General features: G+C 37.1%; 1 protein-coding gene across 1 annotated transcript in view; it reads left to right on the top strand.

The window, feature by feature from the left end:
* The window catches only part of LOC122754780 (ankyrin repeat and fibronectin type-III domain-containing protein 1-like), a 237,240-nt gene that overhangs the window by 76,946 nt on the left and 134,045 nt on the right, over positions 1 to 26,249 (top strand). Inside the window, exon 2 of the mRNA XM_044003238.1 lies at positions 13,616 to 13,656. Coding sequence (XP_043859173.1) covers positions 13,616 to 13,656 — 41 coding nt within the window. The remainder of the gene's footprint in view (positions 1 to 13,615; positions 13,657 to 26,249) is intronic.

The raw sequence follows: 26,249 nt of genomic DNA, 5'->3' as shown, positions 1-26,249 counted from the left end.
AGTTAACAGTTAGGTTTTAGCAGATGATGTTGCTGGAGTCATCATAAATAGATTAACTGTTAAGCTGAGATTCATTTTGAAGAATTCAAAGATGAGGAAGGAAGGGGTCAAGTTAGGGTCATCTTTGCTTAGAGGTTTATTTAATCCAAGTGTGTTAGCTAGTTGCTCTGTAGTAAGAAAAGCCTTGAAAAAATTAATCCACTTCTCTTCAAATGAGGTCTTCAAATAACCCACTTAAATCTTTATTTTCTTGAGTAACCAAGAGATGTTCCCAGCTCATTAAATCTTGACCTAAGCCATCTGAACATACAATCTTTCCTTTCTTAGTCCCTATCTGTACCAGGCTTTGATTACTGCCTGGATTGCTAGTTTAACAGAGGGAAATGTGTGCGTGTGTGTGTATACATATTTATATACATTACATATACACATATATGTGTGTAAATACATGCACACACATATATAAACACAGCCATTAATGAAATTCTATTCAACAATATGTCCTGTTTATTAAGAATTACATGCTTGTGGGGCAGCTGGATGGTGCAGTGGTTAAAGCACCAGCCCTGGATTCAGGAGTACCTGAGTTCAAATCCGGCCTCAGACACTTGACACTTACTAGCTGTGTGACCATGGGCAAGTCACTTAACTGCCATTGCCTAAAAAAAAAAAAAAAAAAAAAAGAATTACATGCTTGCTCATTAAGAGACTTTTACTTTGTGTGATTATAGAAAGAATTACTGATTAAGAAAAGGTTAAAAATGTTCTTTTTTTTCTTAAGGGGCAGCTAGGTGGTACAGTGGATAGAGCACCGGCCCTGGATTCAGGAGGACCTGAGTTCAAATCTGACCTCAGACACTTAACACTTATTAGCTGTGTAACTCTGGGCAAGTCACATAACCCCAATTGCCTCACCAAAAAAAATTTTTTTAAAATTTTTTCTTATATAAACTTGGAAGTGATTATATTGTTTCCAAATTTTTCTGTCTGAGCCTGCAGTTAGTGGCATGCAGGAAGAAATCATATATTTACGAAGGTCCATATATAAAATCAACAAACATTTTTTAGGCACTTAATATGGACTAGGCATTGTGCTAAGCCCTGGGTATCCAAAAAAAAAAAGGCAAAAATAGTCCCTGCCCTCAAGGAGTTTACATTTTAATGGGGGAAAGAACATACATAAATCAGAACATACAACATAAATACAGAGGTTATCCAGGAGTGTAACAAGTGACTTATATGTGTGTGGATGTGTGTGTGTATGGTGCACTTTTAAGTTTAATCTATAAATTATTAGCAAAACAATAAATCAAGCCCTGATTTGTAGCATCTGATAATTTCAGAGGTGTAAATGTTCTCATGGAACATATAACAATTGGCTCTGTAGTTCTAGCTAGATCCAGCACACACCTGAAGGTAATCTTAGAAAGGAAGGCACTAGCATCTGGTGGGGAGTAGGAAAGGTTTCTAGAGGAAGTATGCTTGAACTGAGTCTTAAAGGAAGCGAGAGATTCTAAGAATGGGAAGTTGGGAGAATGCAAAGCATGCCACATGAAAGAAATTTCAAGTCATCCAGTGTGAGTTCATTATGGAGAATGTGGAGGGGAGTAGAATGTAAGATGATTTTTTTTCCAATCATCCAATTAGGAAGGTGCCAAGTTGTGAAGAGCTTTAAATGAAAAACAAAGAACTTTATATTTGATTGTGGAGATAACAGAGAGCCATGGGAGTATATTGACTAGGGGAGAGGGGAGAGGGGAGAGTGACATGGTCAGAGATAAGTTTTAGAAAAATCACTTTGATCGCTATATAATGGATGGGCTGGGGTTGGGAAAGACTTGAAGCAGAGACACCAGTTAGGAGGGAGGAGGTGATGAGGGTCTGAAGTAGGCATGTATAAATGTAAATAACTGAGGAAGAAGAACTTCCCCCTAGGTCTAGGGCATAATAAATAGCCCCAATGTGATTCTCTTCTTGGAAGTACATTTAGATGCTTTTAGGTTTCAGGTATGGAAAAAACCACTGAATGAAAGACCAGTCCAGTGAGACTGAAGCTAATCACTAATAATCACTAGGAGCTAATCTTAATACCTTATGGCAGCTAAGTGGTTCAGTAGATAGAGTATGGACATTGAAGTTAAGAAGATATGAGCCCAAATCCTGAATCAGACAGTAGATGAGTGATTCTAAGAAAGCCACTGAAATTGTCTGCCCCTCAGTTTCCCCAGCTGTAAAATGGAGAAAACAATAGTGCCTCCCTCACAGGGTTGGTGTGAGGATCAAATGAAATAACATAAGTAAAACTCTTTAGAACATTGTCTTTTTTTTTCCTTTTTTCCTCTCTCCCTCTCCTCTCCTCTCCTCTCCTCTCCTCTCCTCTCCTCTCCTCTCCTCTCCTCTCCTCTCCTCTCTTCTCCTCTCCTCTCCTCTCCTCTCCTCTCCTCTCCTCTCCTCTCCTCTCCTCTCCTCTCCTCTCCTCTCCTCTCCTCTCCTCTCCTCTCCTCTCCTCTCCTCTCCTCTCCTCTCCTCTCCTCTCCTCTCCTCTCCTTTCCTTCTCCATGTAGTTAGATAGATGTATATTGGGAACAGAAAGATATGGCTTAGTTCACAGGTTCCAGGTGATGATATAGCTAATTATGGCAAAATGGTACTGGACTTACCCAATTAACTCAGCTTTGGAGTTTTCCAGTACTACTAAAGAGAGTACCATTAATAGAACTACTAAAAACTATTATCTGCTTCAATCTCATCCAACAAACATTTATTAAATACATTCTGTATGCAGAACACTGTGAAAAATATTGTGAGAGATACACAATTTACAAAAGACATAGTTCTTTCTCATCATGGAGCTTATAATAAGATGACTAAATGATGTAAGAAGGAATTCCATCTTGCCAGATGTCCTACTAAATGAGAATGGTGATGTTGGCATGGGTTTTCAGGGAACTCTCTTTCTTTAATAATGCAAAAATAAGCTTGAAGTAACAATGCACCAACTTGGATGAAATCTAAGTGGACAGAACTTGAACACCAATACAACTGCCCTTAGTTCTGTGTTTATTTTGTTGTTGTTGTTGTTGTTGTTTTGGTTTGGGGTTTTGGGTTTTTTGTTTGGCTTTTTTTTGTTTGTTTTTTGTTTTTTGTTTTTTGTTTTTTTTTGTGGGGCAATGGGAGTTAAGTGACTTGCCCAGGGTCACACAGCTAATAAGTGCCAAGTGTCTGAGGCCAGATTTGAACTCAGGTACTCCTGAATCCAGGGCCGGTGCTCTATCCACTGCGCCACCTAGCCACCCCCTCTGTGTTTATTTTAACTCCAAAGAAAAGTGTTTGGTGCCATGGCATTGATTTTTGCACAGTATATTCTCAGGGACATATCTGAATATTTTTCAGCATAATCAATATTAATTTTGTAGTGTCATCTAAATGAAGAAATTTGTGAAAGTGCAACCTTGAAGTAGCAAGTAGCCTTTTTTGTTCCTATGTTCCTGGCTAAAGGTGTTCCTTTTACTTTAAAAGGCCACATTACTGTGTGGCTATAGGCCTTTTCTCAGCAGGTGAGTGCATTCTAAGTTTTTGTTTCCTAGCAACATGCTATCTGAAAGAAGTAGATGGGCATATGGTTTCTGGAGAGTTTTCAATACCATTTCCTGATTTCAGGCAGAATATGTAATAGTAGGCAGTATGTACACTGCCATTTCCCAATTTTTTGAGTCAAATATATATATATATATATATAATTTATTTATTAAAATTAAATGTCTGTTTAGAATAGATGTTATTGCTATCTATGTATCCAAGAGGGTATGGAATAAAGTGATGTCTATGGTCCATGAAGTGGGTGGGACTAGAAGGCTTAGAAGGTCCTCAACTCTGAAATTTCATAACTTGACAACTGTTTATTTAATTTGCTCAGCCATGTGAAATCCAGTGCCCATCTTACCACACCAATATTCGTCTTTGTCTGTCTGCTACAAGTATTTTTAATCTTTTTTTTTTTTAGTATAACGGACCCTTTTGGAAATCTAGTAAAGTCTATGGTCCTTTTCTCTAAATAACATTTTTAATAAATAAAAATCATAGAATTACAAAGGAAATCAATTTTTTTGAAATGCAATTATCAAAAACATTACCCTTTATTTTACAATAAAGGCACTGAGTTTCAAAGAGGCTCATCCTAACTTCAGTTCTCTGTTCTCTAGACCTCTCTCTATTTATTACAGTAGTCAAAAGGTTAAGTAAGCTAATTGACTGGCATGAATGAGGTAGGTATGAATCAGAACTACTTCAGGTCTAAATAATTTATGCTTTGTAAAATCACTGGCTCTCACATCAAGGCTGATATAGTCTTTTTTTTTTTACAAAATTGGACAAAAGAAAGATAATACTTTAGGCCAGCTGTTAGAGTCTTTTCCTCTAAACAATTGTGAGCAAACCCTGAAGTATTCCCCTTGTCACTATAACTATGTTCTGCACAAAGACTGCAGGGAGTGGTTCTCAGGTCGGGCCAAAGGCAGGGGCATGTGAATGTTCTGTGATATACAAACAACGTTTTTAACAAATTTCTCCATCGACCTTAAGATAGGGATGAAGGAGAGGGGGAAGAAAAAGCATCATTAGAGTATGAATCCAGGAACAAACTTTTCATCCTTTATGTGTTAACTAAAATAGATGCCTTACCCATGGGGAAATTCTCTAGCTTTCAGAATAACATCTTAAGGTGCCTGGTTAACTTCACAGTGTCTAAAATTGTGAAATAACAATACATGTATAAACATCCCCACCTCCCCATCCCCAATCAATCATCCTTCCAACTCTCTCCACTGAGCCAAAACTTGGCAGAACTGAAACTAATAAGGGGATTCTAACAAATCCACAGTTGGGTGTTGGGTAGGGAGGCCCATGCTTTCTTCTCATAAGAACCTCTATTTGCATACCTTACCTCAGTATCCTCTGCTGGCCTATTGCATCCCATTATGCAAATGTCCACAAGCCACCCCACCAGGGTCCCATAATTGCATTGCCCCTCTCTCAGGGCCTGCTTTACCCTTCCTTCAATCCCCACAGGAGTAAGATTGGGACTTTTTGAAAGTTATACATCATATTCTCTTTTATTCCAATGCCACCTACCAGTCAGGCCATCTGTGTCATTGTGCCCCAGCATGGAGCAGTTGAGAAAGCCCTAAATTTCGAAGCAAAAGATATGAGTTTGAATCTCTGCCGCACCACTGGCTGTCTGTATGGCCTTAGGTCTCAGTTTTCTCACCTGTAAAATGAGGGGGTTTGACTCTATAGCCTTTAATATCCATCTCAGCTCAGTCCCATGATCCTTCAATGGGATATGCCCCAGGTGTCTGTGTTCCTAGTCGTAGTTCTAAAAACTGGCACAGTAAAAACAGGAATCCAGAAGGTTTCAACTTTATGACATCCCTACATTTTCTGAATCACTATCAGCAAAAAATTGGTTTACATATTGTAAGGGGGCTAAAAGTCTAGTTGGTCTGTCTAAAGTATCTAATGAATGGTCGCCAATAAATTATAAGCTTTAGCAAGAGTTAGACTTTTAAGCATTTATTAAGAAGAATAAGAATTTGGTGAAGAAAGAGAGAAAGGCATAGATTCATCTATCTATTAAAGGGAGAGCACATTTATCCCTCCACTGTCCACCAGAGTCCTGACGAAATAGAGCAAGAGTCCCAGCCTTGCCCCTTCTTCCTCCCACAAGCAAATGTCACTTCCTGATGCCAAAGAGCTGGGTGTCTTGTCCTCAGACACCTTCTCCTCATGGCGGAGCTTTGCTACAGTAGGTCTCCAGTAGGTGGCGTCATTCCAATCATTACAATATGAAGCACTCTTTCTTGGTTACTTTCTAATTTGTACTTAAATTCACTCCCCAACAAATACAGAGTCCATTGATGGAAGGGGCAAAAAAATTAAGTATAAGGTCTGAGGAACATATTTAGGGAATACATGGTCCAAGTCAGTTCATGACTCTGGTCCTGCAAGGCCTGGAAATCTTTATTTTCTTCTCTTGCAGTCCTTTCTTCAGCCCAATCATCATATTCCAAGACTAACTCTGTCATGAGTCCATAGCTGAATCTATTCTGTCCTTTCAGAGGTCCCACTCCTAGAAACTACTTCCTTTCTTGAGGGACTGCCTATGTGTATCTATTGCTGCCTGTCATGTGTAGTTCTACTTCTTGTCTCCTATCTGTCGATTGGCTCCACTTCAAAGTAACATTACTAATAGGGAAATGTGGAAGGGAAAAGAAAAATAAAAGACTCCTCCCCCCCTGACCCAAAAATGACACCCTCTTAAAAGCTGGGTATCACTGCTGGCCCAAAGTAATTCTCCAACTGTTGAGATAGGCCCAAGAGGTATGACTGATCTCTTAGCCAATCTGGTGTGGTGTTCATTGCTTTCATTCAATTACCAAGGTTCTAAGGCTCTCAATATGTTTAAAGATTTTCTTCATACCTTGTTGTGGGCTATAGGAAAAGTCCTTATTACCACTTTACAAACAACTTGAGGGAAAAGGAAGCAAAATATGACAGGTGGGGTACTAACTCCAGAGTAAGAAATGCCCAGAAGTTCCTAATTATTAAAAAGAAGGATTAGCACCACCTATCACTTCTTTATTTTGGTGAAATAACCAAGGATTGCTTGGTGTAAACACTGATTGTACCAGGAAATTTTCAAGGGAGCTCGAAAAGGAAAAACCTTGGGGAGAAATTGACTTCTAAGAGAAGATACCATTGATCAAGGAGGCTTCTCCTTGAAGACACCTTTCTTTCTATAATTAAAAAAATATTTGGTGCAGCTAGGTGGCATAGCAGATAAAGCACTGGCCCTGGATTTAGGAGGACCTGAGTTCAAATCCAACCTCAGACACATGACACTTACTAGCTGTGTGACCCTTGGCAAGTCACTTAACCATCATTGCCCTGCAATATATATATATATATATATATATATATATATATATATATATATATATATATATATATATATATATATATATATATATATATACACCAAGCAATGTTAGCTTTTAATTTAGTTTCCCAAATACACTTCCCTACTGAGATGTTGTATATATTTTGTATTCACTTATCCGTTGATATGTTGTTTGCCCTCATGAAGCTCCTTGAGGGCCAGAATTTTCTTTTGCTTTTTGTGTTCTCAGTGATCACCACAATACCTGGTATATAGTGGGTACTTAATAAATGCTGATTGAATGGAATTATGATAATGAATTGAAAGCTACTACAAAGACCACCTACTTTAACCTCCTCATTTTACAGCTGCGGAATAAAACTCAGACAGAGTAGCCCTAGATGAACTGAACTTTAAGAACACCTTGAAGAATCAATCTGTGTCCAGATGCAATGCATTTTTTAAAATCCATAAGACAAAGTAAATAGAAGATAGCAGGATGAAAACTTTTATCTCAAAGTAAAATTGTAATATTTGCTTATAATTATTTGTATTTAAAGTACTCTTGAAGAGAGAAGAGAAAGAAAATATTCATTGTTAAGCATATTTACTGGGAACAATTTATTTATAAATTATTCAGCTGGTGATGAGATCTATATCTAGAACACTGTAGAAAATACACATAAGTATGGCAAATAAATGGACAATCTAAATAAAATAGATGTATATCTAGAAGGATATAAGTTGCCCAAACTAATAGAACAAGAAATAGAATGCTTAAATAACCCTATCTTAGAAAAAGAAATTGAAAAGTCATATATGAGCTCCTTAAGGGAAAAAATAGGAACAGATGGATTTATAAGTGAATTCTATCAAATATTTAAAGAACAATTAATTTTAGTACTACATAAGCTTTTTGAAAAAATAGGTAAATATATCTGATTGATTTCTGTCTAAGGGAGGACAGAGGAGAGGAAGGGATGGAGGGATAGAATTTGGAACTCAAAACTTTAAAGAAAAATATTTTTAAAAAGAAAAGAAAAAATAGGTAAAGAAGAAGTCTTTCTATTACACAAATATGGTCGTTATACCTAAACCTGGGAGAGACAAAACAAAGAAAACTATAGACCAATTTACCTGAGGAGTTTTGATGAAAAATTTTAAAATAAAATTCTAGAAAGTAGATTACCATAGCATATTACAAAGATGATACTCTATGACCAGGATGGATTTATTTCAGGACTCCAGGGCTTGTTCAATATTAAGAAAACTATAAGTAAAATTGGCTACTTTAATAACAAAAACAACAAAAATCTTATAATTATTTCAATAGAAGCAGAAAATAGTTTTTGACAAAATACAATGATTCCTATCAAAAAATCTGAAAAGCATAGGGATGAACAGATCTTTTCTTAAAATGATAATTAGTATCTATCTCAAGCAAGATAAGTAGTAGCAAAGAGAAGTAGTATCTATCATAAGCAAAAAAAAAGAGCAAGCATTATGTGTAATGGGGATAAAACTAGAAGTCTTTCCAATAAGATCAGGATGAAACAAGGATGTCCATTATCATTCCATTATTGTTCAACATTATACTAGATATGCTAGCTATGTCAGTAAGACAAGGAGAAGAAATTGATAAAATAAGCACAGGCAATAAGGAAACAGAAGTCTCACTTTTTACAAGATGATATGATAGTTTACTTAAAGAACCCTAGAGAGCCAACTAAAAAACTAGTCAAAACCATGTAACAACTTCAGCAGTTGCAAAATATAAAACAAACCCACACAAATCATCAGCATCTCTGTATATTACAAACAAAATTCAGCAGGAAGAGATATAATGATAATTCCATCTAAAATAACCAAAAAAAGTATAAAAACTTGGGGATCTGTCTGGAAGACACACAAGACTATATGAACACAATTATAAAATACAGATTTAAATAACTGAAGAAATTTTCATTGATTACAGGTAGACTAAACCAATATAGTAAAAGTGACAATGCTCCCTAAATTAATTTACTTATTCAGTTCCATATCAAATTACCAAAAATTACTTTGTAGAGCTAGAAAAAAATAACAAAATCCATCTGGATGAACAAGAGGTAATTAATATCAAAAGAATCAACAGCAAAAATGTGAAGGAAGGTGGCCTAGCAGTACCAGATCTCAAGCTATACATACTACAAAGCTGCATTCATCAAAACAATTTGGTAACAGATAAGAAATGAGTGGTGGTTCAATGGGACATATTAGGTACACAATATAAAAAAGCAAATGAGCACAGTAAACAAGTGTGTGATAAACACAGAAATTGCAGCTATTGAGGCAAAAACTCACCATTCAATAAAATCTACTAGGAAAACTGGAAAGCTGTCTGGCAGAAATCGGACATAGACCAACATCTCATACCATATACCAAAATAAGCTAAAAAATGGGTAAATGATTAAGACAAAAAGGGTGATGTCATAAGCAAATTAAAGGAACATGGAAGAAATTACCCATAAGATCTATGGATGGGGAAGTGTTTATGACAAAAGAAAAGATAGAGAAGTTCATAAGAGGTAAAATGGATAATTATATAACATTGAAAATAATTTGCACAAAAATAAAAAAGAAAACTAGATTAAAAATACAATAATTTGTACAAACAAAACCAAATTCACCTGAAATTGGAAGAAAAGCAAGAGAGTGTATGGGGGAAATCTTTGCAGCAAGTTTTACTGAAAAAATCTTGTTTATCAAATACATAGGAAACTAAGCTAAATTTATAAGAGTGAGACATTCTCTAATTGATAAATATAGTCGAGGGGTATGAACAGGAAGTTTCCTAAGGAAGAAACTAAAGATATCAATAGTCTTATAAAAATGCTCTGTCACTAATAATTAGAGAAATACTAATTGTAACAATTTTGAGTTACCACCTCACACATCAGATTGACTAAGATGACAGAAAAAGAAAATTACAAATGCTAGAGAGAATGTGAGAAAAAAGATACACTATAGGCAGAACTATGTACTAGTCCAACCATTCTGAAGAACAAATTGGAACTGTGCCCAAAAAGCTTTTAAACTATATATACCTTTTTAGGTCTGTAACCCAAAGAAATCAAAGGACAAGTACCCATATATACAAAAAATATTTATAGAAACTTTTTTTTGTGTGGTGGAAAAGAGTTGGAGACCAAAGGGGATGCCCATCAACTAGGAAATGCTAAATAAGTTATGATAAGTGAATGTGACAGAATATTATCGTATTGTTAGAAATTATATAGAGGATTGTTTTCAAAAAAGTAAGAAGACTTATATGATCTGATGAAAATGAAATGAATAGCTCCAGGAGAACATTTTGCACAACATAGCAATATTGTATAACATAATCAACCGTGAAAGACTTAGTAACTCTGATCAACACAATGACCCACCATGATTCTGAAGGACTCGTGATAAAATATCCTATCCACTTTCAAAGAGAAAACAGTGTGGAAATTTTCTTTGCACATTTTATTTGTCATAGATTTCATATTTCTTATCTTCATAATGGACAGGAAGAAAGAAGAGAAACTGTAACTTAAAAGAAAAGAAAATTGAATTTAAAAACCAGAAGATAGAATAAAACACGCATAAGTCATTTCTTAGTTGTTTGCTTTCACTGAGTATAACACCTTGCCATTTGGTCAATACCATCTACTACTGTCTTATTCTTACTTTAAAATAGGGTATAATTATACTCTTGCTTTGAGCTGTTCTCTGCTGGAATGTGAACATCTGGATGGGAGAGCATTCATAATATAATAATTTCAGACTTGATCTCTTACACTGGTATGAAGTCAGGGTCTCTATAAACTTCTCTGTAGATTTCAAAACCAGAGTTTAATGCATGTCTTCATTACTTCCAGAAGTTCTCTACCATTCTGATGAATGGTCCAATTATGCTTCACCTTTGCTTTGCATATATATATATATATATATATATATTCTGAGAAAGGATATATATATATATATATATTCTGAGAAAGGATATATTAATACTATATCTTTAGGTACAATGATATCATTATTGCTGGTATTGTCTTTTCCCAAGTAAAGCTAAACAAGTATTTGTTTTCAATATTTATTGCCAACCAAAATTTCAGATTTGTCTGGTTTGTTTGACATATATTGAATAATTTGCAGCATGACTTGCAAGGCAGGAATTGTTCATCAACCATTATGTATACATCAAAAATAAAAGCCTTCTGAAAAATTTTAATAGGAAGATTCCACAGAGAAGATGCTAAACAAAAGTTATGCTGAGATAGGTCAAAGTGAAGATACTTCATTATATATCCAGGGATCGATTATAGTTTTATTGAACAAAGAAGTTATTCCATGTATATTTTGTGGTTAGGTCTGTCCCAACAGTGATACCATGAGTGACAGACAATAAGACCAATGATCTCTAATTCTTCTAATGTAACAGACCAGTTAGTATTGCCTGTTACTCAAATGTTTCTAAGCATTGACTCACTAAATAAAATTCCAAAACTAAGAAAAAAAGAGAAGAAAAGAAATAAGATTTATCTTGACAACATGGGTGGTAGAATATAGAGTGGGACCTGACTGCAGTGTTATAATATTTAGTTCTTCCAAGCGTCCTCATACTTCTTGAGAAGCAACAGTCCTTTGACAAGGAGATGCATCTTTACCTTTCAGACATCACAGCTCTTCATCTCTTTTGTTATGAACTTGGGTCTGATAAGAACTGCATTGCTTATTGCCTTTTGGATTGTCCACTGTAGGAGGAATTTTCCTGCTGGAATCAGAAGAGAAACATTCTTTCTATGCTTTATACATTGTAGTTATAGCACTTACATCATTGAATTCACAACCTAAAAGTTCACCATTAGATGAGTCAGAGGAGATCTTTCTTATGAGTTCTAAATCTGTTCATCAGACAGTCTCTTAGACATTTTAAGCAAAACTACATTATTATAACAACCAAACTAAATTCGAAAAATGTGAAAAGAAATTCATAAATTAGTGGAAATCATATGCAAAACAAAAATTCTATTTTACTCTATAAATATATTATTCACAAGGTTTTATAAGTGTTGACAAATTCTATGAAGTTCCACGGGGAAAAGACTAATATGGTCAAAGAAACAACCCAATATAAATAAATGTTGGGGCATTTCCTCTTATTTACAACGAAAGTATAAAGTGTTTAGGCAAATGCATCATTTGATGCATCTGGTTTTTATGAGTAGAACCATGTGTTTTATTTCTTTCATTATTTGAAAAGTCTTTAGAATACTGATAACAAAAATATAGAAAAAGTAAGAGTATGAATTAGAAATAACAGTCCTTTTGAGTTTCAAATGTCTAAAAAAGTTTTATGTGTTAAGTAATGTACCTGGTCCTTCTCATTTAAGTAACTTGCACAAAGTTATACAATTAGTAAGTCACATTTTTGGTATTTGAAACCGGATACTCTGACTCTAAATTCATGAATCTTTCTAAGTTTCAATTAGATTTTTTTTCAGGAAAAAAAACCCTAATGAGTTTAAATGGTATGATGAATTGGGTATTTCCCAGGGTTTGCTCTCCCCTAGAAAAACTAAGCACTGAGGGTCTGGATTTGGAAATTTGTTGGCTTTCATTTTTTTGTTTGTTTGTTTGTTTTGTTTTGTTTTTTGTTTTTACGGGGCAATGGGGGTTAAGTGACTTGCCCAGGGTCACACAGCTGGTAAGTGTCTGAAGCCCAGATTTGAACTCAGGTACTCCTGAATCCAGGGCTGGTGCTTTATCCACTGCGCCACCTAGCCGCCCCTGTTGGCTTTCATTTTAATATTCTACATAGGCAACTATCCATTTTAATATGGCCATCTTAACAGGTGGCCAATGGACCCCATTCCCCACCAAGTTTCATTGGATAGATTTTAGGGAGTTTGTAAACTTGGGTGGAAATATACACACATACATATATACTTGTATATTCACAATATGTATATGTGTGTATCTTTTCTTATTTTTACCAACCTTTGGTTTCTTTTATAATCCTACATATTTTGCTTTATGCATTTAAAATATTATTCTGAGAAAGGATCAATGAATCTCACCATACTGCCAAATATATCTGGGATACATACACAAAATGGTTAAGAATCCCTTACTCTAGAGAGTCAAAATGAATATTGATATGGGGGAGAGGTCAGTGAATCATGTTTGGTTGACCAAAATAGTTGGATAATTGTTCAATCATGGAATTTCAGAGTTAGGAGGGACCTTAGAGGTCATCCAGCCTAATTCAATTCACAAAATGTAGATTCTAACTTCTTATCCCTCTTCTTTACGTACAATCATGGGTATATGATGATGGCAACAACTTTTCATTTCTCAGTTTAAAAAAATGGTTCACTTACCTCAGTTAAGTACGGTAGAGAGTAATAGCATTGTTTACCAAGATAATCAATTTCCAGGATATTACAATCTGCAAAGATTTCTTTTTCTTGCAGAAATCTGGCTTCATACTGAGTTGGTCATTTGAAGGGTTTCCTCATTTATGAGCTTTCCTTTTCTCAGCAAGAGATACACATTCAGAAGCAGTCTATTCTATTTTCATCCCAAAGTCATTATAGTTCACTTGTTTTTTTTAACCATATTCTCTTTTTCTCTTTCTCCTTGCTTTTCAGAGTCTACACATTAAAGATCGACATTTCACCTGCAGCAAAATGTAAGTAAATTGGTTCCTTCTTTGAAACTGCATAGTGATCTTTTCTATTTTTAAAAGAGTACTAATCTTATAGGACTGCTGCCTGACATTCCTGTGTGTTGAAGTCCTTGATGTATAAATGTGGTCTTGGTGGGAAATTGCCAGATATGTTATGTCCTTATGTGGACTTTAACAAGATGAGATATTTTATCAAGCAGAAGATATGATTTTGTTTTTGTTTAGTACTGTGGGTTTGGAGGTAGATTAAACTCCCCTACCAAAGCAGTAGGATAAAAAGCAAAAATTGCAGGCAATCATTTGGACAGTTAATCCACATAGCACCCGATTTTAAACTATTTGCAAATATATGTGTGTATGTGTATATGCACACATATATACACATGCACATACATATATTTATACCATATACACAGATACACACAGTATATGTGTGTGTACATGTACATATATGCAATACATATACACACATATACATACAAATACACATTATATGTACATATACATATACAAATATGTATGTATGTGCATGTATATATGTATGTTAGTTCGACTGTTTGTTTTTAACTTTTAAAACCCCTGCATCTTATTCAATAACTTGATGGTAATTCTGGGTATTTTGTATTTGTACAGTCAGAGTTTCAATATCAAAAGCACTGGGAAAAGCAGTGTTCTGTCTCAAAAGTTACTGTGCTAGGCTAGGTCCCATGATTCTCAGAACCTCAAGTACCCCAACCAAAGTTGCCTCATTCTAGAAGACAGAAATAATTATGCTTGTTCTGAGGCTTGAGATTTATGAGCCTGTAAAGCAGCTCATGTAGGTCATTTCTACTTTTGAGAATTAAAATGCCTATTTTTTTCATAAAATGAAATTGATGATAATTATATCCAAAAAATGACAGAAATATAATTGTCTCTAAAAGAACTTTATTTTTAAAACAGCGAAGCTACTCAGATGGCACACCCGGAAGACATCCTGCCCATCTTACCTGTGTGCATGCTCAGCAGCCATTGGAGTGTTTAGCTAGGCATCATTAGGCCCATTGGGGCCCAAAGGTGTTAACCCACTTGTGTGAAATATTCCAAATTACAAAGATAGATTTATCTAAGCATCAGCCAAAGCATACTATTAATTTCCCAAGATGATGTTTGTTGTTGGTTCTGAGAATCAAAGCTGTTGCCAGTCATCAAATTTTAACACATCAAAGCTAGAGCTATTTCCCCTTGAAAACATGAAGAATCTTCTCCACATAGATCCCTATTAAATAAGAGATGGTCCTGTTATATAACACAAGATTTCTCTGTAAAACTAGCATTGGTTTTGTTTCTTTTCTCTTTTTTTTTTCAGTATTATACATTTAGGGGTTGCCTTATTTTCCAACAAGCTATATTGCCAATAGGAAAATCCCAATTCTTTGTAAGGTTTAAAGTCTATTAAACTTAATTTGAGAGACTTCTCTATTTACTAGGTCCTTTAAATGCCAATCTCAGCCCATATTATTGGGGGGCTTTATTGTTTTATCAAGCCATATGGATGTTTTAAACAGTTTCTGTCAATAGAGCTGTCTTAGACTTTATTAGCAAACCCTGGTTTTTTCGTGTTGCCAAGAGTGCTTTTGTGACCTAAATGTTTACTATTGACCTTTATTTTCTGCCTCTTCAATAGTGAAAGAATGCTGCTAAGGGGAAGTTGCTCAGGTTGGCTTTATCCCTTGTTTCCATTTTCTGGCTCTTACGATGACGTCTGTATGGGTTCAAAAAAGCCATGCCATTAAAGAGAAAAAATACTGAAATATGAAATATAATGCATGAATGGAAGAAACTTGGATGAGGTAGAAAGCAAGATTTTTAGGAACAGATACCTCCATGTGAAAATATGAATACAGATGTTGAAGGCTGTTCCCTTACCAGAGCTTCAGTTAAAAGTGCTCTCCAACTCATCTCTCTCTCTCAAAATCACGATGGTTATCTTTGGAATCTAGTCCTTGGATTAGTTTTATTTCAGCGGGGAATTGATGATGATAATAATTAGCGAAGCTCTTTAGGATTTGCAAAGTTATGTATGTATCACCTGTGTTATTAAAGTTATATTAAACTCTTAAAGCTTAAAACTGCACTAAGACTGTTGGTGGCATCCAGTGTGTGTATATTTGTGTCTATATGTGTATATGTATAAATATATACCTATGCATACACATGTACATATACATGTATATTATGAAATTGGATCCTCATAACAATTCTGTGAGGGAGGTGCCCTTTTTATAGATGAGAAAATTGAAGCTAAAAGGGTCCAGTGACTCGCCTAAGGTTATATAGCTAGTTTCTGAGGATGAATTCATACTTAAGTCTTCTTTATTCTGTGTGTGGCCTTCTACTTACTATGTCACCTAACTACATCTTGAAACAACAGTGAGCATGTATAATATACCCACTGTACACTCAGACGATAAGGAGACTTAACATTTAAAAGGCTTGCTTGCTTGCTGTTATAGAACTTCTATTTCCTGCATGATGTACATTTATGAATCTCTACACTAGCTCTTGATTGGATCTGTTGTTTATAAGTCATCAGTGAGTAGATGTTCGCAAACTCAAAAAGTGTGATTCAGTTACTGAAAAACAATGGAATAACCCAACTACAACTGGTTGATATGAGGTTTGTGATCACTTTCCATCACCAAATCAGGCCAACTCTTCAGAGATTTGAACCATAATTTGGTGCCCTACTAGGATTATAATTGGAACCAGCAAACTTAACCAAAAGCCACCTAATCAAATCAGTAGTAGGCTATGTAAAACAATCCATGTCTATAAGAGGCAGAGTTATTATTCAGTCATTTCACAGTCATGTCGGACCCTTCATGACCCCATTTGGGGTTTTCTCAACAAAGATTCTGGAGTGACTTGTCATTTCCTTCTCCAGCTCATTTTATAGATGGGGAAACTGAGGCAAACAGAGTTAAGTTACTCACCCAGGGTCACATAGCTAGTAAGTATCCGAGGCCAGATTTGACCTCATGAATATGATTCTTTCCTGACTCCAGGCCCTGCATTCTATCTGATGTGCCACCTAGCTGCTTAAGAGGTAGAGTAGCCTGGTGGAAAGGGCAAGGAATTTCAAGTCAGGATTTGGGTTGGAATCCCAGCTGTGCTGCTTCCTCCCTATGTAGTTATAATCAAGTCATTTAACTTCCTTTGGCCTCAGTTTCCTCCTCTGTAAACATGCAGGGGCTGGAGTAGGAGTTCTGAAAGCTCAGTTCCATTCCAACAGTTTATGATCTACACCAGAGGACACAAGAAACTACAGTAATGGACTGGGAGATGTATGCTACACATACGACCCCACTCCACTTGAATGAAATCCATCTGTAACCATGAAAAATGATCTCCACCCAGATACTAGCTACTGCTGGCGGAGATACTCCTTCTGTTCGGTGACAGTAACTTGCACTCCGAGGCTAGACTCCATGACTCTGGGGGCTGCAAAATTAATGCAGCGCAACAGACAAAGACAAAGGTCCTGCAATCCCCAGCCAGGCCCCGAGAAATGTTTTCATGCAAGTGTCTTGTTTCTTTTCAACTAAATATATTCATCAGGACCACTGCTTCTGGTGGAAGAGAGTTGTCTTCTGGGTGGTATGGGTGAGAGCGTTGCCAAGCAAACCTGAATTATCCCGAGGGCTGTAAAACGAGCAATTGCTTTTTAAGAGGTACCGTGATATTGTGTGTTCCTTTCGTTTTTTTGGCAGTGATGATTTTCTGCGATTTGTGGTTTTGCAATTTCTCTTTCTGCAGACAACACCCTGGCTCCTAGTCAATGCCCCCTTTGGGGTAGGGGGAAAGAAAGGGGGGGAGAGATTCCCCAGAGCTCTGACTGCTCCAGGAACAGAAGGAAATGTTAATGAAATAAGTCAGAAAGAATGTTAGTGCCTGGTAGACATTGGTTGGCTGGTGAGGAAGAAAATGGCTTTTAATAAATTTCATTGTGTGGCCAGGCTTTCGTAGGAGACGGTTTGCTCCTTGTTCTTACCACTGGGTCAAGATGCTTCTGTGATTTCTCTTCTTGCTTCTCCATCGAGCTCAGTCTGAATATAAATCTATTCTATCTGAAAAGGACTAAAGAAACTCTGCCTTATCTGTGAGTTCCCTTCAGGCTCTACTGGCCCAGTAAGGCTTTCTTGCTCTGTTGATAGTCACTTTGTAATACCCTGGATTTTGTTTCCATAATTATTTTAGGGCGCCTGAAGGCAGATTCCCTGTATTGTTTATGATCACCTTTCCTACACCTTCCCTATTGCTAAACTGTCCTCTTTGCCAGGATCTTTGGTTCCAATTCCAGACACTGCAGCATTTATCTAGGCTAGAATAATGTGTTCTAGTTTCTTTTCATTACCTCTGGAAAGGATTTGTAGACTTTTGTTTGCTTATTTTTTATGGCTGCTAAGCACTGTGCTGAAGGATTGAGAGCTGCATCCAACTGAACCCTAGGATTCTTCCCTAGCTCATAATTTCATAGCCAATGCCTCCCCTTCTCTCTGCCGAACCCATCCCCAAGGGTTTATATCCTACTGTTTGTCTCTTTTCTATGCCACAATCAATTTCATATGCCAGTGACTCCTTCCTTTGCTCATGACCTAAATGCCACTGCTTCCTTTGTTTCTCCCCAAAATGGACATGCAGATAATTATTCTCCAAGTGTCAGAATTGTGCCAGGATCTATAGACTGGGGTGGGGGGGTGAAGTGAGGTGAGGTAGTGGGAAGGAATGATAGATAATATTAAATAGCTACCTGATAGTTGTGTAAGTAGATATACTTTATTATTTTTTTAATCTGTGATTTTTGTGGATCTTTCATGGATGCAGATCATATCACAAGCCCTCTTATTTACCTAATCATGGCCTTCAAAAGTTGATTTGGCTGAAGAATTTATGACTCTAAGGCCAACCCAGTGATGAATGAGCCTCTTGGAACTTAGCTAGGTTAGTTCTTGGATGACAGATGAATGATTTGTCTTGGAGTCAAAGTCTTTCCAAATTGGTAGTCAGAGCTATCTGCTGGCAAGATCTTTCAAAGTCCAGGGTCTCTGTCACATCGTGAGGAATAAGAGGATAACCTTATATACAAGTATATAAACCAATGATCAGAATCCAAAGTTCGCCTCCTTTCATTAGCCTCATTAAAATGTTCTTCAAAGCTCTGCCAAGCATCATACACTTCAGAAAGCCTTACCAAAATAAACAGGCTCTGGGTATAGAAACCATGATATACTAAGTTTGGAGAGGCTCATCAGTATGCAAGCTGAGAAATTCTCAAAGACTGGCTACTAAGTGGAGCACTGAACTTCATTTATAGGAGAGATCATATTTAGGAAATCATAGATCTTTGATATATTCAAGTATATAGTTTCCTCAAAGTCTTAGTACTATTTTAAGCTTTAATAACTATTAAGAGGGTGTCTCAAAAGTCTAAGTGAAGTCTTAAGCTTTAATAGTTATTAAGTTTAAAAGCTATTAAAACTTAAGACTTCATAATAATAGCTATTAAATTTAATAACTACTAAAGCTTAAGACTTCAGTAACTCTTTTAGGATACCCTGTGCACATACACATAGATGATAGATAGATAGATAGATAGATAGATAGATAGATAGATAGATAGATAGATAGAGATGTAGATATAGATATAGATATAGAATCCTCTCTGGGATACTCTCCCAACTTGTACTTCTACTTATGGGTTGAGTCCCCAGAGGGTGGCTGGCTACTCCTCTCCAGGTTTCTAGGGCACCCTATGAGTCTCTACTCATAAAACGATAATTCATATGTCCCCACCAGTGTGCTTCCATTAACAATCAGCATGTAGGCACAATTAGCTCCTAGCAAAGACATTTACTAATGACATAATAAGAACAATAGTTATAGAACATTCCCTCACATAAACCTGAGGTCTATTCCTTTATGTATCCTCATAGGATCTGTGGAAAAAGTGGGCATAAATTTAAAGAAAATAGTAGTGAGGTACACATATAGGGAACACTGCAGCCAAGGCAACTCAAAACTTTTGGTAAAAGTTGAATGGCCTAAGCTATGAAAATGGAAGGTATAGGGAATAGGGAGCGAGGCCAGTCATGTAATTTTAGCTTTATTAATGGAGCATAAGATTTCATTCCTTCACTAAAGTATTCCTCCTGCCACTCATAAGCAAAAGGTGATGATTTTTATTGAACCACTACAGATCATGAGAATAATCCCCCAAAACATGGAGAGGTTGCCATATTCACTAGTGGAGAACATACTCATACTAATGAAATAATAGATCCCTTAAGTAATGAAATATAAGACTGAATTGCTCTTTTAGTAACTACATCACTCTGATGGCTAATGTTAAACTTGCATTTAATAAAAACCCTTACATGCTTTTCACATGAAGCATTGTGAAGCCAGATACCACTTTTAGCCTGAATATATAGATACATAGAGGTGATTTTAAAAGCCCAAGTTTATATATATAATATGTGTGTATGTACATGTACACATGTATATGTGCATTTATATATAATATTATAGATGCATGTGTGTCTGTATGCATGTGTACATATGCATGCAGAATGTATTATTGTATGTATATACCAAATACATATACATATATACATATGTGTGGATGTGTGGATGGTTGGATGGATGGATAGATGGATGGATGGATGGATGGATGGATGGATGGATGGATGGATGGATGGATGGATGGATGGATGGATGGATGTGGGGCTTCTCCCTAACCCAGAGGACCATAGCAGCTTGTCCTCTCTTATTGAACACCATCCAAACAGGAAACAGGGAGGCACCCCTTTGAGTGGTCAGTGTCTTTTTAAATGTACTCCTTGTTTCTCTTTTTCATGTGGTAGATAGAACAGAAACAATACTTGCATATACCTGCAAAGTTTGATGACTAATAGGTGCTTAATGAATGCTTATTGCCTGACTAACTGACATACTCAAGTCCAAATGGAGACCCCCATCAGTAGAACACACTGCACATAATTACAAGGACTAAGCTCACTGGCCAGTCCCCCATTACATTAGTAACAATTGTGAATAGCATAGATCTAAGAAGAGAACCCTGCACTATAACTTTTAGAAGCCTTGTTCCATACTGATGGAATTCTTATTAAAAAACATTCTTTGAAGGCTGAACCAATTTTGGAGTTGCTGAACCAATTGTAAATCCACCTGCCTATACGCTCATCCATCTGACATTTCTCTATCTTGTCCATAAGATGATCTTAAGAGACTTTGTCATATGGTTTGATGGAATATATACTGTATCTATATCATCCCCCTTATGTACCATCCTAGTAGAACATGGAGTGTACCTATGACTTAATTGGTATAAAGTACGTCCACGCGAGAAAATCGCCTCTACCAATGCAGGTCAGCACTTTGATTGCAACTGAACATCTTAGAGAATTGTTGAGAGTACTAAAAAGCTGAGGGACTTGCCCAGAGTCACACCATTACTATATCAGAGGCAGTACCTAAACACAGATCTTCCTGGTCTAGATACTACCTCACTATCCACTGTGCTATACTGCCTCCGTATAGCAGTTAAATGACTTTGGCAGGACTTATTCTCATTGAACCAATCCCGACCCCTAGTAACTTCCTATTCTAAGTGCCCTCAAATCAACTGTTTAATTAATCCACTCCAGACAGCTAGGTGGTACAGTGGATAAAGCACCAGCCCTGGATTCAGGAGGACCTGAGTTCAAATCTGGTCTCAGACACTCGACACTTACTAGTTGTGTGACCTTGGGCAAATCACTTAATCCTCATTGGGCCACCCCCACCCCCCAAAAAAACCCTCTAGAATTTTGCCAGGAATCAGATTAAACTCATTCATATGTAGTATCCAGGATCCACCTGTTGAGAAATTAAGACATTTGCTCAACTTGCTGATTCCTCCCCCAATCTCCATGAAGTTTCAAAAACTAATAACAGTTTTATAATGCGATTTGCAAGGTCATTATATATCTGGGATTGAATATTTGAACTCTTTTAAAGCAAGGGGATGTTCTCTTTGTTTCATCTTACCCATTTGGGACTCAATTCTCTTAAACATGTTTCTTTCATTCTTCCTATTTTCAAGCTCTGCTAGTCAGTGGGAATGTGATCAGAAACAAAAGCACAGAGTGAAAGAGGGAGAGAGGGAGAGAGGGAGGGAGGGAAGGAGAGAGGGAGAGAGGGGGAAAAAGAGGGAGAGAGGAAGAGATAGGGAGAGAGAAGGAGAGAGAAGGAGAGAGAGGGAGGGAGAGGGAGATAGAGAGAGATTAAGCCCTAGATATTATATTAATCACTTGAGGTACAATTAAAAAGCAAGGTATCCCTTCCCCTCAGATATGACCATGTCCTATATTCTTCATAGTACTTAAATAGGGCAACATAGTATGGACTTTATAATGGGCAAATAAAAGGAAAGCAATATGTTTGTTGATTGTTTTCTTTCTGTCTTGATCTTACACAAGTGATAACCTGGTGTTAAGAGTAATGAGGCTGGTTTCACAGGAACTGAAGAATCTATTTCAGTGAATATTTCATTGTTTATAGCCAAAGGCTTTTGTGAAATTTGTAGCCCAAAGAGTTAGATGGAGATATGATGGACAGATTTTTTTTTTTGCAGGGCAGTGAGGGTTAAGTGACTTGCCCACAGTCACACAGCTAGTGTCAAGTGTCTGAGGCTGGCTTTGAACTCAGGTCCTCCTGAATCTAGGGCCGGGGCTTTATCCACTGCGCCACCTAGCTGCCCCGCTGGACAGATTTAAAGTATATTATTTCTGAGCATCAAAATATTTTAACATTTCAGAGGTAATTTCCAAGAAAAGTAAGTCCTTCCAGAGTTTTCCTGAGAGCATTCTGTTCATCATTTCTTTTTTCTCTATTTTTTTCTTTTCTTTCTTTCTCATCATTTCTTATAGCACAATAGTGTTCCATCATAATCACCAATTTGTTCAGTCATTCTACAATTGATGGACATAAATTTGTTCAGTCATTCTCCAATTGATGGACATAAATGAATGTTTTCTAAGAGAATTGGTCAGGTTAGGTTTATGAAATAGTATTGATTATAGACATATAAATTAATTCTAATTAAAGAGAGTCCAACTTCTTCCCAAGGCAGCACTGAGAATACAAGTACAAAGAATGAATCAGTCCCTACTGGTAAGGAATTTATATTCTAAAGAGTAGGAAAACACAATGTGTGTGTGTGTGTGTGTGTGTGTGTGTGTGTGTGCGCGCGCGCGCATGTGTGTGTTTGTGTTTGTAAATTACTTTCTAATGAGTAGTAAAACAAATATAGATATATATATACATATGTATACAGATATGCAGAATAAATATAAATATACGTATATGTATATTTGTTAACATGTTTTTAACATACATCAGTCTCTTTAATATCTATATTATATACAAGATATCTTAGGAGGAAGGGCACTAACAATGGATGGATCAGGAATGGCTTCACACAGAAGACGGTGCTTGATCATCTTAAAGCAAAAGAGAGACAGGTAGAAGTAAAGAAAGTGACTTTCACCTCTGAGGGATAGCCGATGCAAAGGCAAGCAGATAGGCAGTGGAGTGGCAGGAGTGAGGAACAGAGATAAGACCAATTTATAGGTTATTGAGTCCAGAAGGAGGAGTAATGTCTATTGAACCTGGAAAGAGACTTTGGAGTCAGTTTATGTAGGGCTTTAAAAGCTAAATGTAGGCGTTTACATTGTATTCAGAAGCAATAGGAAGCCAATGCTGTTAGTTGACTAAGATTGTCCCATGGGTCAGATCTGTGTGTAACCAAAATTACTGTGGCATCAATGTGGACAACAGAGAAGAATGAGAAGTTTGAGGCCAGAAGACCAATTAGGAGGCAATAGCAATAATCTAGACACAGGGTGAGAAGGATTTGAACTCAGATGGCAGCTGTGTGAGTGGAGAAAAGGGGTTGATTTGGAGAGGTGCTGGGAAGGAAAAAATGACAAGATTTGACAACTGATTGGATATGAGGAGTAAAGAAGAGTGAGGAGTCCAGGGTAAAGCAGAGGTTAAAGACCTGGAAGACTCAAAGGTTGATAGTACCATTAACAGAAAATGGGAAAGTTTGGAAGAGATGTTTGCCAAGGGAGGATGGGGAAGAGTCTAAGCTGAAAGATACTTACAGGTAGCATATAGGTACAGGTTTAAGAGCTGACTTCAAGAATCATAAGGATAGGTACTTAATGTCAGGGATTAGGCCAATGACCAGTGGCTAGCCCCTTGGAAACAGTGCTGATGGTGTAAATGGAAATACTCTCTATTCTGGTTATGTTCAGGTTGCCCTCACTCCAGCTGAGCTCCCTACATGAACTGAGGAACATAGTTCTGGCTCTCAAGCCAATATTATGGACAACTTTTGAGCAAGTTTCTGTTCAGCAAGGTCAAAGCTATAGCCAGATCTGCAGACTGAACATGCAGTATTTAATAGGGCCCCATACATTTTGCTGGAGGTCCTATATTAGAGAGTGATTGATTACTGATTTTCCTCTGTACAGCTTGCCTTTTCAAGGAAAGCAATGTTACTATGGTTTTTTGTTTGTTTGTGTGATGTTTACTATGCAATTTGGATGATACAACCAACAGACTTGGCTGAATGACGATATAACTGAATTGTGTTTTAAACTATGGAGAAGAGCATATTTTGGTTCTGTCCTTTAGGAAAAGCTTTTATGCTACTATAGATTTGAGTGAATGATGTGGCCATCAAAAAGATGATACCAATTAGTAGTGAAATTAACTGTTTCTAGGGGAAACAGGAGATCTTGACTTTAAAATCACTGGATCATAGATTTAAAGCAAAAAAAAAGACTTCAGAGGTCATCAAATCCAACCATTTTATTTTACTGTTGAGGAAACTGAGAGAGAATAAGTGACTGGCCCCAGATCATACAATGTCTGCATTAAAATTTGAACTCCTGTCTTCCTGACTCTATGACCAGTGTTCTCTATTGTACTAACCCTCCCCACCCCCCAACCCAGGTATAAGGAACATCAAAGACCTTATAGGCACAGGTTCAATGTGCTCATTTTATAGATAAGGAAACTGAATCCCAGAAGGGTTGAGTGACATTCAATATCACACAGCGACTAAGCATCAAATGGGAAAACTAGGTGGCACAGTGGATAGAGTACCCAGCCTGGAGTCAGAAAGACTCATCTACTTGAATTCAAAATCAAGCTTCAGAAACTTACTAGCTGGGTAAGTCATTTAACCCTGCTGGTCTCAGTTTCCTCATCTGTAAAATGAGCTAGAGAACGAAATGGCAAACCATTCCAGTATCTCTGCCAAGAAAACCCGAAATAGGGCCATGAAGAGTTGGATACCAATGGAAAATGACTGAGCAACAGTAGTAGGCATCAGAACCAGCCTTTGAACACAGATATTCTGATTATAAAACAAATGCACTTTACACTATGCCAGGCAACACTGATGAATTGCTTCAAGAAAGAGAGGAATATTCAGCAGATCTATAAGTGAGGAAAATCCAGGTGCCAAAGTCCAGAAGAACCTTGAAATATTGAGTGAAGTGGCTTATAAGATCAGTCCCAGCTGCCCTTAAACTTCTCTCACCCTGCTTCACATTGCTTCCTGCTCTTGGCCTCCTAAGGTATAGTTTAAAACCTCTCTCTCTCTCTCTCTCTCTCTCTCTCTCTCTCTCTCTCTCTCTCTCTCTCTCTCTCTCTCTCCTCCTCCTCCTCCTCCTCCTCCTCTCTTTCTGTCTTTCTCACTCTCTCTCTCTTTCATACACACACACACACACACACACACACACACACCTGCCCCCCCACCCCTCACCAAATTTTAGTGGCTTCCTAGTCCCTATAAGATCCTTTGGCTTTTAAAGACTTTCCCAACCAGAATCCTCTGACTTTTCCAATATTCTTATACTTTACTCACCTCCACAAACCTTACACTCCAGCCACACCATCCTTGCTGTATCTCACACACACATGTATTCCATGCTTTTTTTTTAAAACAGTAATGCTCTCCCTCCTCATCTCTACCTCCTGGCTTTCTTGAAGACTGAGGTCAAATCTCACTTTCTATAGGGGACCTTTCCTCGTCTAAACCACTGCTAGTATCTTCCCTTGGGGAATCTAGGTGGGACAGTGAATACAAGCACAGGCCCTGAAGTTGAGAGGACCTGAGTTTAAATCTCACCTCAGAAACTGTGCGACCCTGGACAAGTCACTTAGCCCCAATTGCCTTAAACATCCAGGTCTAGCTCCAATCATCCCGATGTATATCTTGCCACTGGACCTATATGGCTCTGGAAGAGAGAATGAGGTTGGTGACTCTGCACAGCCCTCCTTCACTTAAATCCAATTCATTTTTTTCTTTTTTTGTGGGGCAATTGGGGTTAAGTGACTTGCCCAGGGTCACCCAGCTAGTAAGTGTCACATGTCTGAGGCCAGATTTAAACTCAGGTCCTCCTGAATCCAGGGCCGGTGCTTTTATCCACTGCACCACCTAGCTAACCCCAAATCCAATTCATTTCAAATCGTGA

This window comes from Dromiciops gliroides, chromosome 4 (assembly GCF_019393635.1).
Source record: "Dromiciops gliroides isolate mDroGli1 chromosome 4, mDroGli1.pri, whole genome shotgun sequence".
Lineage (NCBI taxonomy): Eukaryota > Metazoa > Chordata > Mammalia > Microbiotheria > Microbiotheriidae > Dromiciops > Dromiciops gliroides.
Note: the sequence above shows the minus strand (reverse complement) of the source record. Positions and strands in the feature narration are given on the sequence as shown.